Source organism: Trachurus trachurus (assembly GCF_905171665.1).
Source record: "Trachurus trachurus genome assembly, chromosome: 13".
In the NCBI taxonomy this organism is placed as follows: domain Eukaryota; kingdom Metazoa; phylum Chordata; class Actinopteri; order Carangiformes; family Carangidae; genus Trachurus; species Trachurus trachurus.
This window is the reverse complement of record NC_139892.1, coordinates 39,564,161-39,576,517: the sequence shown is the minus strand read 5'-3', so window position 1 is coordinate 39,576,517 and position 12,357 is coordinate 39,564,161. Positions and strand designations below refer to the sequence as shown.

At 45.6% G+C, this 12,357-nt stretch overlaps 1 protein-coding gene across 1 annotated transcript in view; it reads left to right on the top strand.

The window, feature by feature from the left end:
• Nucleotides 1-12,357, top strand: part of LOC310995914 (uncharacterized protein) — a 213,697-nt gene that overhangs the window by 192,181 nt on the left and 9,159 nt on the right. The window contains exon 9 of the mRNA XM_083985125.1: nt 6,576-6,749. Within this exon, the coding sequence (XP_083841251.1) occupies nt 6,576-6,749 (174 nt within the window). The remainder of the gene's footprint in view (nt 1-6,575; nt 6,750-12,357) is intronic.

The following is a 12,357-nucleotide window of genomic DNA, read 5'->3' as shown; positions in this document are numbered from 1 at the left end:
GCTGAGCTGAGTCCCCAGCTGTGTGGTCCGGACTCCCCTGCCTACACCACCGCAACCCAGCTTGCAGAGCTGCGGGAACTTGTGAAAAGCAACCTGGAAAAGGCAAAGAAACGACAAAAACAAAATTATGATAAAGGAAGAAGAGAAGGAAATCTCACTGAAAATGATCGTGTTTGGTTGCGTACTCACCCTTACTCGAGAGCTGACAAGTCCTTCACCGCCAAATTGGCTCCTCGCTGGAAAGGCCCGTACCGCGTCACCAGGAAGCTTGGACCTTTAAATTATGAAGTTGTCCTGGAGGACACAGGAGAGGACCTCCGCATTGTTAATGTGGCCCAACTTAAGCCCTGTTATCCCCTGGCTGAAGAGGTGGACAGGAAGCAGCGTCAACGACTCCTGGACATCTTCCAGCAGGACAGTGACGAGGAGGATTTTCCTGGTTTCCCCACTTCCGTTGTGTACGAGGGAGGAAGGAAAAAGTAAGCCCTCCTACGTGCAGGCTTCTCTCAGGGGGGGAGGAGTGTGACAGCCCGGCTGTCCACGCCCTCATGTCCGCCCTCTGTACGTTGTGCGGCGCCGATTCGTCCCGACACTAATGGCGCCGGTCTTTTAAATCTCCGCCTCTGCCACTGTGCGGGTTGGATGACAGAGAGTGGGTCGGTTGCGTCGGAGCTCCTATGCTCGGTAGAAAGAAAGTGAGCCGTTAATCCTCGCCGCATTACCTGCATGGAGCCCTTCTCCGCCGTCAACACCGACATCCCGTCTTCCGGATCTCTGGATCTCCTCCCGTTAACGTGAGCGTTAATCCTCACCACCGCGGCCTGAGCGGATTCCTTCCCCCACCGTCAACACCGGCAGCCCGCCGCCTGAAACCCTCCTCCCGGCGCGGAGGCTTCACCCCGACAGACAGACAGACAGACAGACCCGACTAGACTGACTGTCCTCCCAGGTACCGAGTCGTTTGTTTCCCTCCTGCGTTAACAGGGTTTTTTTTTCCTCCTTATACTCGGCCTGTGGTTTTGTGTTGTTTCCAGAAAGGGTTTTTTTCTTTGAAGAGTTTTTTTCTTCTTCCTTTTTTCCCCTTTCAAAATAAAAGACTGAACATTGATTATTGAACTGATTTTGCGTTGGACTTGATTATTGGATTGCTGCATTGCAAAGATTGTTTTTGTTGTTTATGTTGATCAAGTGCTGGTTTTTGGTTGATTAATTGAGCTGTACACTGTGTGTGTATTGCTTTTGTGGGGTTTTGGATATATGTGTGTGGTATAAAGTGTGTTAGGTCAAAAACAAAATAATATAAAAAATCTTACGTACCAGGAGAGAGACCTGGTTGGCACCCCGACCATAAACCTAAACGCACCCTCACACTGAAACCGTCACAACCCTAGTGAGGATGAGCTGTATACTGCCCTACAAAGCAAAAAGGCAGTAACTACGCAGAGTTCCGAACTGAGAAAAATGACTTTAAAGTTATCCTGTTGTCCAGCCTAAGTAGTTGTAGGTAGATTATTGGACATGAGGCAGTTTTGTTACTTTGTATTAGCTTATTCTTTGTACATATTAATTCTCATATTTGATTTGATGTTTTACCCCTATTTTGCAGTTACTGTATTCTTGCTCTGTATTACTTGCCAAAAATGTGGCACCATACCAAGGAAAAGGGCAGTAACTGCAGATTCTTCAAAAACTATTCTGTCACAACTTGTGCTCTAGGTGTGTTAGAAACACTGTATTTGGACTAATTGGAACCATTTGTTTCCCTGAACATGGATATACCAAACCCAAAGTAATCTGACCATTTTAGGCCAATATTTTCCACCCGGAAATTCTGGTGCTGAAATTGCTGTTTAAAGTGTCTCACATTCCTAAACTGTATATATAAAGCCCAAATTAGGACAATTTATTTTGAATAGTACCAGTATGGGAAACATGGAAACAGTAACTTCACTCTGCGGCAACACGGTTGTTTTTACGTTAAGTAAAACAAAGCAAAAGTACAGTAACTGACAGAGTAACGGTAGTTACTGCCTTCTTGCTTTGTTTCACTAGGGCTTTTTGCAGTTACTGTAAAAACGACTACCATTTTTCTCCAAAACGACACACATTTGAGATAAGATATTTTGTCACATAACAAAGGATGCCTTGAATGTCATGAAAATGATAATAACTCATTTTCGACCAAAAATGCAGTTACTGCCTTTTTGCTTTGTAGGGCAGTATAGAAGATGAATGAACTTAAAGAGATATTGGTGAATTATGCCCATTGTTACAAAATGTAGGAAAAGGAAGTCATTCACATTTGTAACCCTTAAAATAACTTTACAGAGAATTCTTTTGAAAACCTAAAACTGTTAAACATGAGTTGTGTTGTTGTTTCAGGATCCAGCAGCAGAGACCAGACTCTCCTGAACCCAGCTGTCTGTCTTTAAAGAGCGACCGGTCAAAGGACTTGGTCATTGACTTTAAAGGAGGACGTGGATCAGTTGATCAGATGTAAGCTGTAACTGACAGTCAGACTCAGGTTATTGTAGAAAAGAACCAGTTTGTACGACGTGTTGTTGGACCAGGTCTGAAACCAAAGTGTCTCTGTCTGTTGTGAACGTCCTCAGGGGACATATAAAGTCCATCTTGTATTATCTCTCTGTCCTGATGTTGACTTGACACTGATTCCTCCACAGAGTGGACCAGGAGAGCTCAGAGGTTCCCAGTGGTCAGTCTGCCCAGCAGCATCAAACACACCTGGACTCCATATTTATGGTGAGGACATGTCCAACAGCTGCTGTTACATCTGTTGTGTTCACCATCATCTCCATGCTGCACTTTGACACCAGTGGATTGTCAGTCTGTCCAACATGGATCTGATGTTTGGCTCCATGGTTTTAGTTTGATGCTGTCACTCATAGAGTTTCTGTTCCAGCTGCTGGAGGAGAACATGGTCACTTTTGTCAAGAACGAGCTGAAGAAGATCCACAAGGCTCTGAGTCCAGATTACCCAGAATGCTCAGGGAGTCAGAGGGAGGATGAGGAGGTGTTGGACGGTGAGGATGAAGAGAGGAGGAGCAGCAGAGAGGCATTAGTGAAGATCACAGTGAACTTCCTGAGGAGGATGAAGCAGGAGGAGCTGGCTGAGCGTCTGCAGAGCGGTAAGAGGATTTCTCTAAAGCCAGTGTAATGCCGTGTTCCCACCAAACGTGATGATGCGTTGTTGCGCGTCGAGATTACATGTTAAGTCAATGCAAAAACGCGTCATCACGCCGGGCGATGCGATGGACGCGTTGGCCACGAAAATCGCTTCCATCGCGTCGCCCGGCGCGATGACGCTTCATCGCTCAAGTTGAAATAATTGAACTTTTGCGGCAAATTTGCGTGAAGACGCACTGCGACAGCCTATCAGCGTTGAGATTGTCACCGACGTGCTGACGTACGGACGTACTGGTGTTCCCTTGGCAATTTAGTTTAGTTTATTATTCAGATCCCCATTAGTACTCACAGGCGGTCAGTCACACAGTAGTACGTACCTGTCTCCGCTGCGGCCAGAGACCCGCACCGCTGTTCCTGTCCCTGTCCCGCAACGGTGGTTATCTCGGCCATGGTCGAAGAGAGAATGAAATGGTGGGAGAAATGTTGTTGTTTGGGCGGGCTCGTCACGCGACGTGATGCTGTGACGAGGCGTTTTTTTGCATATTGGACAAGCGTTGAAACTGGAGCGTGTAGCGCGACGTGATTTCATTTGACACGCGATTACATCACGTTCATCACATTTGGTGGAAGACACTGGGCTTCAGCCAACTCTGATTGGCTGTGTGCTCACTATGGTGATTCTGATTGGCGGTGCCCTAAGCGCATCAGCGCGGTGTGTGGGAGGGACGGAAGTGACCACAGTAAACAAACAGTGTCCTAGCCTGTCCTACAGTAAAAATGGCACATCAAATAAAAAGAGAAGTAAAGCAATATATTAAGCGGCAATATAATATTTAAGCACCAAAGATGTTCAATCAAACCCACATAGCTTGAAACAACGTTCAAAACACACACAGCTAGTGTCACAACTAAGCATATAAAGTCTGGTGTGTTTCACTGTTTCCTTTCTCCCGACTGTGGCCGACGAGAGGCGACAGACTCGTCGAACAAGAGGCCGTCGGCGTCGGGGCAGTGTGTGGGGGCCTTAAAGATTCAACATGATGGACAAATGAGACGTTCACTGACATCAACACATGAAGGGAAACATGTTCATATAGTCGTTATTCAGAGGGATTAAAATGTTAAAATGTTTTCTTTATGAATTTTACTATGTTTCTGTTTATTCAGGAACTCCTCGTGCAGTTTGTGGACGTCAACTCAAATCTGTCCTGAAGGAGAAGTTCCAGTGTGTGTTTGAGGGGATCGCTAAAGCAGGAAACCCAACCCTTCTGAACCAGATCTACACAGAGCTCTACATCACAGAGGGAGGGGCTGAAGAGGTCAATGATGAACATGAGGTCAGACAGATTGAAACAGCGTCCAGGAAACCACACAGACCAGAAACAACCATCAGACAAGAAGACATCTTTAAAGCCCCACCTGGAAGAGACCGACCAATCAGAAGAGTGATGACAAAGGGAGTGGCTGGCATTGGGAAAACAGTCTTAACACAGAAGTTCACTCTGGACTGGGCTGAACACGAAGACAACCAGGACATACACTTCACATTTCCCTTCACCTTCAGACAGCTGAATGTGCTGAAAGAGAAAAAGTTCAGCTTGGTGGAACTTGTTCATCACTTCTTCTCTGAAACCAAAGAAGCAGGAATCTGCAGGTTTGATCAGTTCCAGGTCGTCTTCATCTTTGACGGTCTGGACGAGTGTCGACCTCCTCTGGACTTCATCAAGACTAAGATCCTGACTGATGTGACAGAGTCCACCTCAGTCAACGTGCTGCTGACCAACCTCATCAGGGGGAACCTGCTTCCCTCTGCTCGCCTCTGGATAACCACACGACCTGCAGCAGCCAATCAGATCCCTCCTCAGTGTGTTGGCATGGTGACAGAGGTCAGAGGGTTCACTGACCCAATGAAGGAGGAGTACTTCAGGAAGAGGTTCAGAGATGAGCAGCAGGCCAAAGAGATCATCTCCTACATCAAGACCTCACAAAGCCTCCACATCATGTGCCACATCCCAGTCTTCTGCTGGATCACTGCTACAGTTCTGGAGGAGCTGTTGAAGACCAGAGAGGGAGGAGAGCTGCCCAAGACCCTGACTGAGATGTACATCCACTTCCTGGTGGTTCATCTGAAACTGAAGAAGGTCAAGTATGATGGAGGAACTGAGACAGATCCACACTGGAGTCCAGAGAGCAGGAAGATGATTGAGTCTCTGGGAAAACTGGCTTTTGAGCAGCTGCAGAAAGGAAACCTGATCTTCTATGAATCAGACCTGACAGAGTGTGGCATCGATATCAGAGCAGCCTCAGTGTACTCAGGAGTGTTCACACAGATCTTTAAAGAGGAGAGCGGCCTGTACCAGGACCAGGTGTTCTGCTTCGTCCATCTGAGTGTTCAGGAGTTTCTGGCTGCTCTTCATGTCCATCTGACCTTCATCAACTCTGGACTCAACCTGATGTCACAACAACAAACAACCTCCAAGAAGACTGAAACAACAGGAGTCAAATCTGCAGAGACAAACTTCTACCAGAGCGCTGTGGACAAGGCCTTACAGAGTCCAAATGGACACCTGGACTTGTTCCTCCGCTTCCTCCTGGGTCTTTCACTGGAGACCAATCAGAATCTCCTACGAGGTCTGATGACACAGACAGGAAGTGACTCCAATCAGGAAACAGTCCAGTACATCAAGAAGAAGATTGAAGAGACTCCCTCTGCAGAGAAAAGCATCAACCTGTTCCACTGTCTGAATGAACTGAATGATCGTTCTCTAGTGGAGGAGATCCAACAGTCCCTGAGATCAGGACGTCTCTCCACAGATGAACTGTCTCCTGCTCAATGGTCGGCTCTGGTCTTCATCTTACTGTCATCAGAAGAAGATCTGGACGAGTTTGACCTGAAGAAATACTCTGCTTCAGAGGAGGCTCTTCTGAGGCTGCTGCCAGTGGTCAAAGCCTCCAACAAAGCTCTGTAAGTGTAGAGATAGTTGGATTTATTCATCATTATATAAAAACACTTCTGTCTTTTCAACAGGACAGATAATAAACTCCTTTCTCCTTTAATTCCTCATGGTCATCTCTTCAGATTGAGCGGCTGTGACCTCTCAGAGAGAAGCTGTGAAGCTCTGTCCTCAGTCCTCAGCTCCCAGTCCTCTAGTCTGAGACACCTGGACCTGGGTAACAACAACCTGCAGGACTCAGGAGTGAAGCTGCTGTCTGGTGGACTGGAGAGTCCACACTGTAGACTGGAGACTCTGGACCTGAGTAACAACAACCTGCAGGACTCAGGAGTGAAGCTGCTGTCTGCTGGACTGGAGAGTCCACACTGTAGACTGGAGACTCTCAGGTGAGGATCCATCCAGCTGTTTATCTGATGCCACTTGAACACAGCAGCAGGTGTTGACAGAGGGTTCCTGTGTGTTGTTGTATATGTTCAGTCTGTCAGGATGTCTGGTCACAGAGGAAGGCTGTGCTTCTCTGGCCTCAGCTCTGAGCTCAAACCCCTCCCATCTGAGAGAGCTGGACCTGAGCTACAACCATCCAGGAGCCTCTGGAGTGAAGCTGCTGTCTGCTGGACTGGAGGATCCAGACTGGAGACTGGAGTCTCTCAGGTATGGAGAGGCTGCTGCAGCCACACACACTGTCTGATAGAGGAGGAGGAGCTGGAACATTTTCTATGGCCCCATTCACACCTGGTCAGTGTTGGGCAAGTTACATCCAAAATATAATACATTACATATTATTAGTTACTGTCATTTGAAAGTAATTAGTTACATTACAATATTACTGTCTCAGAATTGTAATGTGTTACACTACTTTTGTATTACTTTTGAGTTACTTTAGCCAAAATAACAGCAGAAATATGACTGTAAAGCAGTGGCGCCCAACTTTTTCTGGCTCGTGACCCCATCGATCAAGATGCACCAGCTCAGATATTTCTATATGCTGCAACTCGATTTAAATTCGAGAAAGTGAAAGTATAGAATACAGTTGTTTAGGATTGCGTGTGGTGTTTTAATCATAATTTTAAAAAGAATAATAATTTGTTTAAAAAATATTTTTTATCAATTACTAGACATTTCAGGCGACCCCATTTGAATTCTAGGCGACCCCACTTGGGGTCCCGACCCCAAGGTTGAAAAACACTCCTGTAAAGTTTAGTTCATTGCAGCTGATAATACATTCAGTGGAGGGTGATGTAGGCCTCTGCAGCTACTAAAACTACGTTTTGCGGATAATCTACTAAGAGTAACTGCCTAAACAACAGCACATGCAAACCGCAGGATTGAAATGACAGTTTTACGCGCTGTAATTATGTCCTTCATGGAGAGAGAGAAGGAGAGCAGAGAGCTGCATGACCGCAAACGCAGAATGAAATCCAATGAATTAATACAAAGGAGCAAATAAACATATTGTTGATCTACGGTAAAGAAGAACCGTGGGAGAATATCTGAGAGAAAGTAAATGCGTTGATACCAGCTGTCAATCATCGGACCGGAGGTGCCCGCCACGGCACAGCGCTATGGCGCAGAGCTCGGGCCACACTCCCATTTAAAAGCCCGGGCGAGAGGGGATCAAAGACGGGGTGAAAGTAGAGGTGAGGTCTCGGTCCCGGACCCGGAGCTGGAGAGGGAGGTTAGGATCGCACCGTGGGCGCTGCACGGCTGCGTAACGGCGCTTCAAACACACTGCTACAGCAGCTGGAGTGACCCAGACGCCAGGAAAAGCCGAGATGAAAGAGCCTTTACCACGGCATTAACTAACTCACTCGTGTTAGCGGGGAGCATACATCAGTCCGACTGCCCAAAAGTCCGACGGCTCATTTCTCCGACTACCCATTCTACAGTGTTAAGGTTAGGTTTAGGGTAAGGTTAAGGGTTAGGGCTACTTAAGTCGGAGAAGTGGGAGGTCGGACTAATCGACACAAAAATAAAGAAATGTATGGTCAGAGAAATGGGTGGTCGGACAGACGTCATGCGCCCCGTGTTAGCGGCTCCAAGTCGACCTGTCTGGTAGATATGAATTATGCTTTCCTTTTTGTAAACGTGAGAAACTTTCTATTATGTACTCTGCTACTGCTGCACTGATTATCACCTCCTTTTCAGGAGGTACCACCTCTTGATCAGACGCGGACACAGTCCCCGCATCCACGACTGATAAGTTTTCACATGTTTTTATGAAAATGCGTTGTAACGCGTGTTACTTAGATTGTAACGGGTAAAATATTACCAAAATGTTATTTGTAATGCGTTATATTACTGCGTTACAGCAAATAGTAATACATTACTGTAATTGCATTACTTTTGTAACGCGTTACTCCCAACACTGCACCTGGTCACACCTGGGGGGAGTGGGGTAATGTGAGACACCCCCTGTATCTAGGCAACAGAGCACATTTTTGGTCATGTGACCATTATGTTTTCAAGCCTCTCCCATTTCCCCATGGCCATGAAGGAGAGGACCTCATGATGCTGTGGAAAGCATGTTTTTTTCACAAAAGTATGATTTTTGCATGTAAAAGTAAATTTTCTTGCTGTCAACTGAATCAACTGTTGTGCCAAAGCAAATTGATTCAGGTAGAAAAACTTCTATGATACATGATGATGAACTACCAACACATAAAACCATGTGATGATGCTGGCTGAAAATTAGCCTGAATTTCTAAGAGAGGGCGTTTTTTCTAAAATGGGGGTGTTGGGGTAAAGTGACCATGGATGTATTATAATAAATCCATTAGTGAGACACTGTGAGCACCATACACAAAGATTTACACTAGAATCTCGTCTCCCAAGCCAGAAATCTCGCGTGATCAAGCATGATCTGTAGCCACACTGCTTGGAGTTTTTCCTCAGTGGATGTGAGGGTCTAAGGACAGAGGATGTTGTTACGATAACATGTAAAGCCCTTTGAGACAAACTGTTTGTAAAAACGGGCTATACAAATAAAATTGCCTTGCCTTGCTTTGTTATGCTATGTGCTCTTCAGTCAGCTCGCTTAATATTGGTTACATTCAATTTTAGTCACATTCCACTTTGTCGGCTCCCCACACATAAAAGAGGACTTCGCTTCCATTCAGTCAGATCATTTTCACAACGTGTTCTGCGGCCCGTCTCCGGTCCCAACCGGGCTCCGGACAGGCTGTCCCTCTCTGAAGCAGAGGGTGAGGTCAGCTTCACTCCTGCATTAACGCCGATGACAGCCTGGAAGTGTCTGAACTTCAAAATAAAAGCCCAGTGAATTGAGTTATAGCCATAGACTGTACTGTAACAACCTATATAGCCTATGGAATCTTTTTTTTTGTCCCAGGCGGCGGCAGATAGTTTTTAATTCTTTTTTTTTTTTATGGCTTGAACGCCATTATATGAGACCCGGCTATTAATTGAATACCGGCTGATTGTTTTGTTATTTGAGGAATATAGCTATATTACGATCTGCTGCAGTAACGTTCGCCACCTTATGGAATAATGCTGCTTGGGCTGGGTGATAGACCAGCTCTTCTCAGAGACTCAACCCGACCCTGAGATCTCCAACCCCGGGCATATTTGGCAGGTGGCAGCGGCCCCTTTATGGTTCTTTTCTACTCTTTTCAGTCACATGAGATCCAGTCCCAGACCTCGGCTACAGTCCGGGACTTCATCAGGCTCCCTTCCCGGCACGGGGCACTACTGGCAGCTTAGATGAGGGGAATCGCCGTGCGTAATGGTCGCGCGTAATGACGGCTCCTCGCCGGTGAAACACAATAAACTGCGCTACTTCTTGCATGTTTGTCTCATGACATGGTGGAGCCGTCACAGAAGTCCGCTGTGAAAATGATCTGACTGAATGGAAGCGAAGCGCTACAGCGCAATGGAGACAGAGACCCAGCGCAGCGAGGAGAACAGTACATGAGGAAGATGAGTTAACGATCAGCTTCGCTATGTGTAAAAATAAGCACAGCTGTGAAAATGTATCCATGTGCTGAAAACACAACATTTACAAAGAAAAAAAAGATTTTATAGGCCATTCATCTACAGTCTGTGGCTATAACACAATTCACTGGGCTTTTATTTTGAAGTTCCGACACTTCCGGTCTGTCATCGGCGTTAATGTGTTGTTTAAGATCAAAAACAAAAAGACAATCAAAATTTGACCGTAATTTGATTTTGGTTTCCTCGTTTTTTCGTTTTAAAACCAAAAACCAAAAAACCAAAAAACCAGCCTGAATTGTGGTTTTTTGGATTTTGGTTTGAAACGGAAAACCAAATTACCAGCTGACTTTCGTTTTCTGACAGTTCGGTTTAAAGGAAAAATCAAACTAACGAAACGTACACGGACCCCCCAGACTATCTAACTGGTTCTGTCTGTCATTTAAATGTTAATTAAAACATTTTGTGTTGTATTTGATTTTGTTCTTGAGTTACTTTGTGTTTAGAAAAAAAAAGTGCTTAATTGACCAATGCCCATGATTCTGTTACTAGACCGACATTAGTTTTGGGAAGTGTGGTTGTCAAGCTGTCAGGACTCTAACTGTTACAACATGTGTTGTTATGGTAGTTTCAGAGTGGAAAAAGTAAGTGGATCAGTTTACCCCCTTGATTTTTCTGGTTTGTCTCAGTTTACCCCTAAGCTGGGGTAACATGAGAAACAAGACCACTTTTTTTAAAACAATCATATTTTCACTGTCCTTCGTTCTAAATACATTCTGATAATTTCCATTGCTAGGAAACATCCTGAATTAATGGGAAATGTGTAAATTTTACTGATAAATCATTTTAGCTCGCACCCACTCTCCCCTATTAACATCTGTCTCAGGTGATCCATGCATAGGGATGGGAATCGAGAACCGGTTCTTGTTGAGAATCGGTTCCCAGTGTGTACATGCTTTCACGTCTGAGTCTCCAAACCAGACACGTCTGAAACAACATCGGAAAAGTTGGCAAGTTGCTCAAAACAGCGATATCGCAGCCGCAGGGACCTGCCGTGTAGAGAAAAAAAAAGAAACTGACAGCGAGTGAGTGTCACGACTTCCTGTATGTGGCCCTTCAAATTAAAAGCCCTTCAACCTTTCACATGGTTCAGTCATATTGATTTTGACTTAATATTGACAAGCCACGCCTCCAAATGTTGAAATTTAGGTCGACTAATGACTTTTTGGTTGATAATGCTTCCCAACACAGTTTATACTGAAGCCAAAATCTCAGAGTGTTTCAAACATGAGCTGTGCAGCTTTCATCAGTCACAGTGATGAACTACTGGGATCAGGAGTTTCTCCTCATGATGACTTCAGTGTCTCATCATGACTCACTGTGTCATATTCAGGAGAAGAGATGTCAGTGATGAAAGCAGCTGTTGGCAGCTGTGCTCTGAGTCTCTCCAGATGTTTGGATCAGACTTTATTTCAGAGTGTATCAGGAAACATTTCAGCTGCAGCTGGTTGAACTGCTCCTGAACCAACAGAGTGTTTGACCTGAACAGTCCCAGAGACTCTAGACACCTGTTGAGTGTGGACACACTAATAACAACACAGCAACAAGAATCAAAGCATGTCCACTGCTCAGAGACATTCGTCTCCCAGCGTCTCCAACCAAGGAGGAAATAAGAGACAGAAACCAGGCGGCACCATCAGGTCTCTGTCTGGTCAGATATTGATGATCAATAATCAGCTCAGTCTCTCTGAGATCCTGGTCTTGTCCTGATGAGATGTGTTGTTGTGTTGAGGAGACAGTCAATCACAGTGGGACATCCAGATGTCCTCACTGTCCAGAGGCCTGGAGCTGTCAATCAGAAGACAGTGAGTGTAGTGAACAGTGTAATAATGAGTGTTTGTGGCTGAATGTGTGTGTGGTCAAACAGCTGTTTTCAGACTGTGTGTGTGCTGACTCCAGATCAGATGAAGCCACAAAGTGGCTCCTTAATGAAAGTCTCCAGCAGCTGGAGCTTCACTTCCTGTCTGAGTCCATGTGCTCTGAGCTGAGCCTGCTTCTCTCTGCTCTACAGTTTCTCTGCTTCCTCTGGACTCTGACTTCAAGTCCAGTCAAAATGTGTGGACAGGTTTGATGGAGCTCAGGACTGGTCCTGAGGACGGCTGCTTTATTCCACATGATGTGACTGATCACAGTGAGTCAGTGTGTTGCAGCTGATCTGTGTGAAGAGCAGAGAAGAACAGAGTCATTGATCATGAGATCCTGATCCGTCCTGTCACTGTGATCAGATGGTTTCTATTAGAGCTCCTTCATCCAC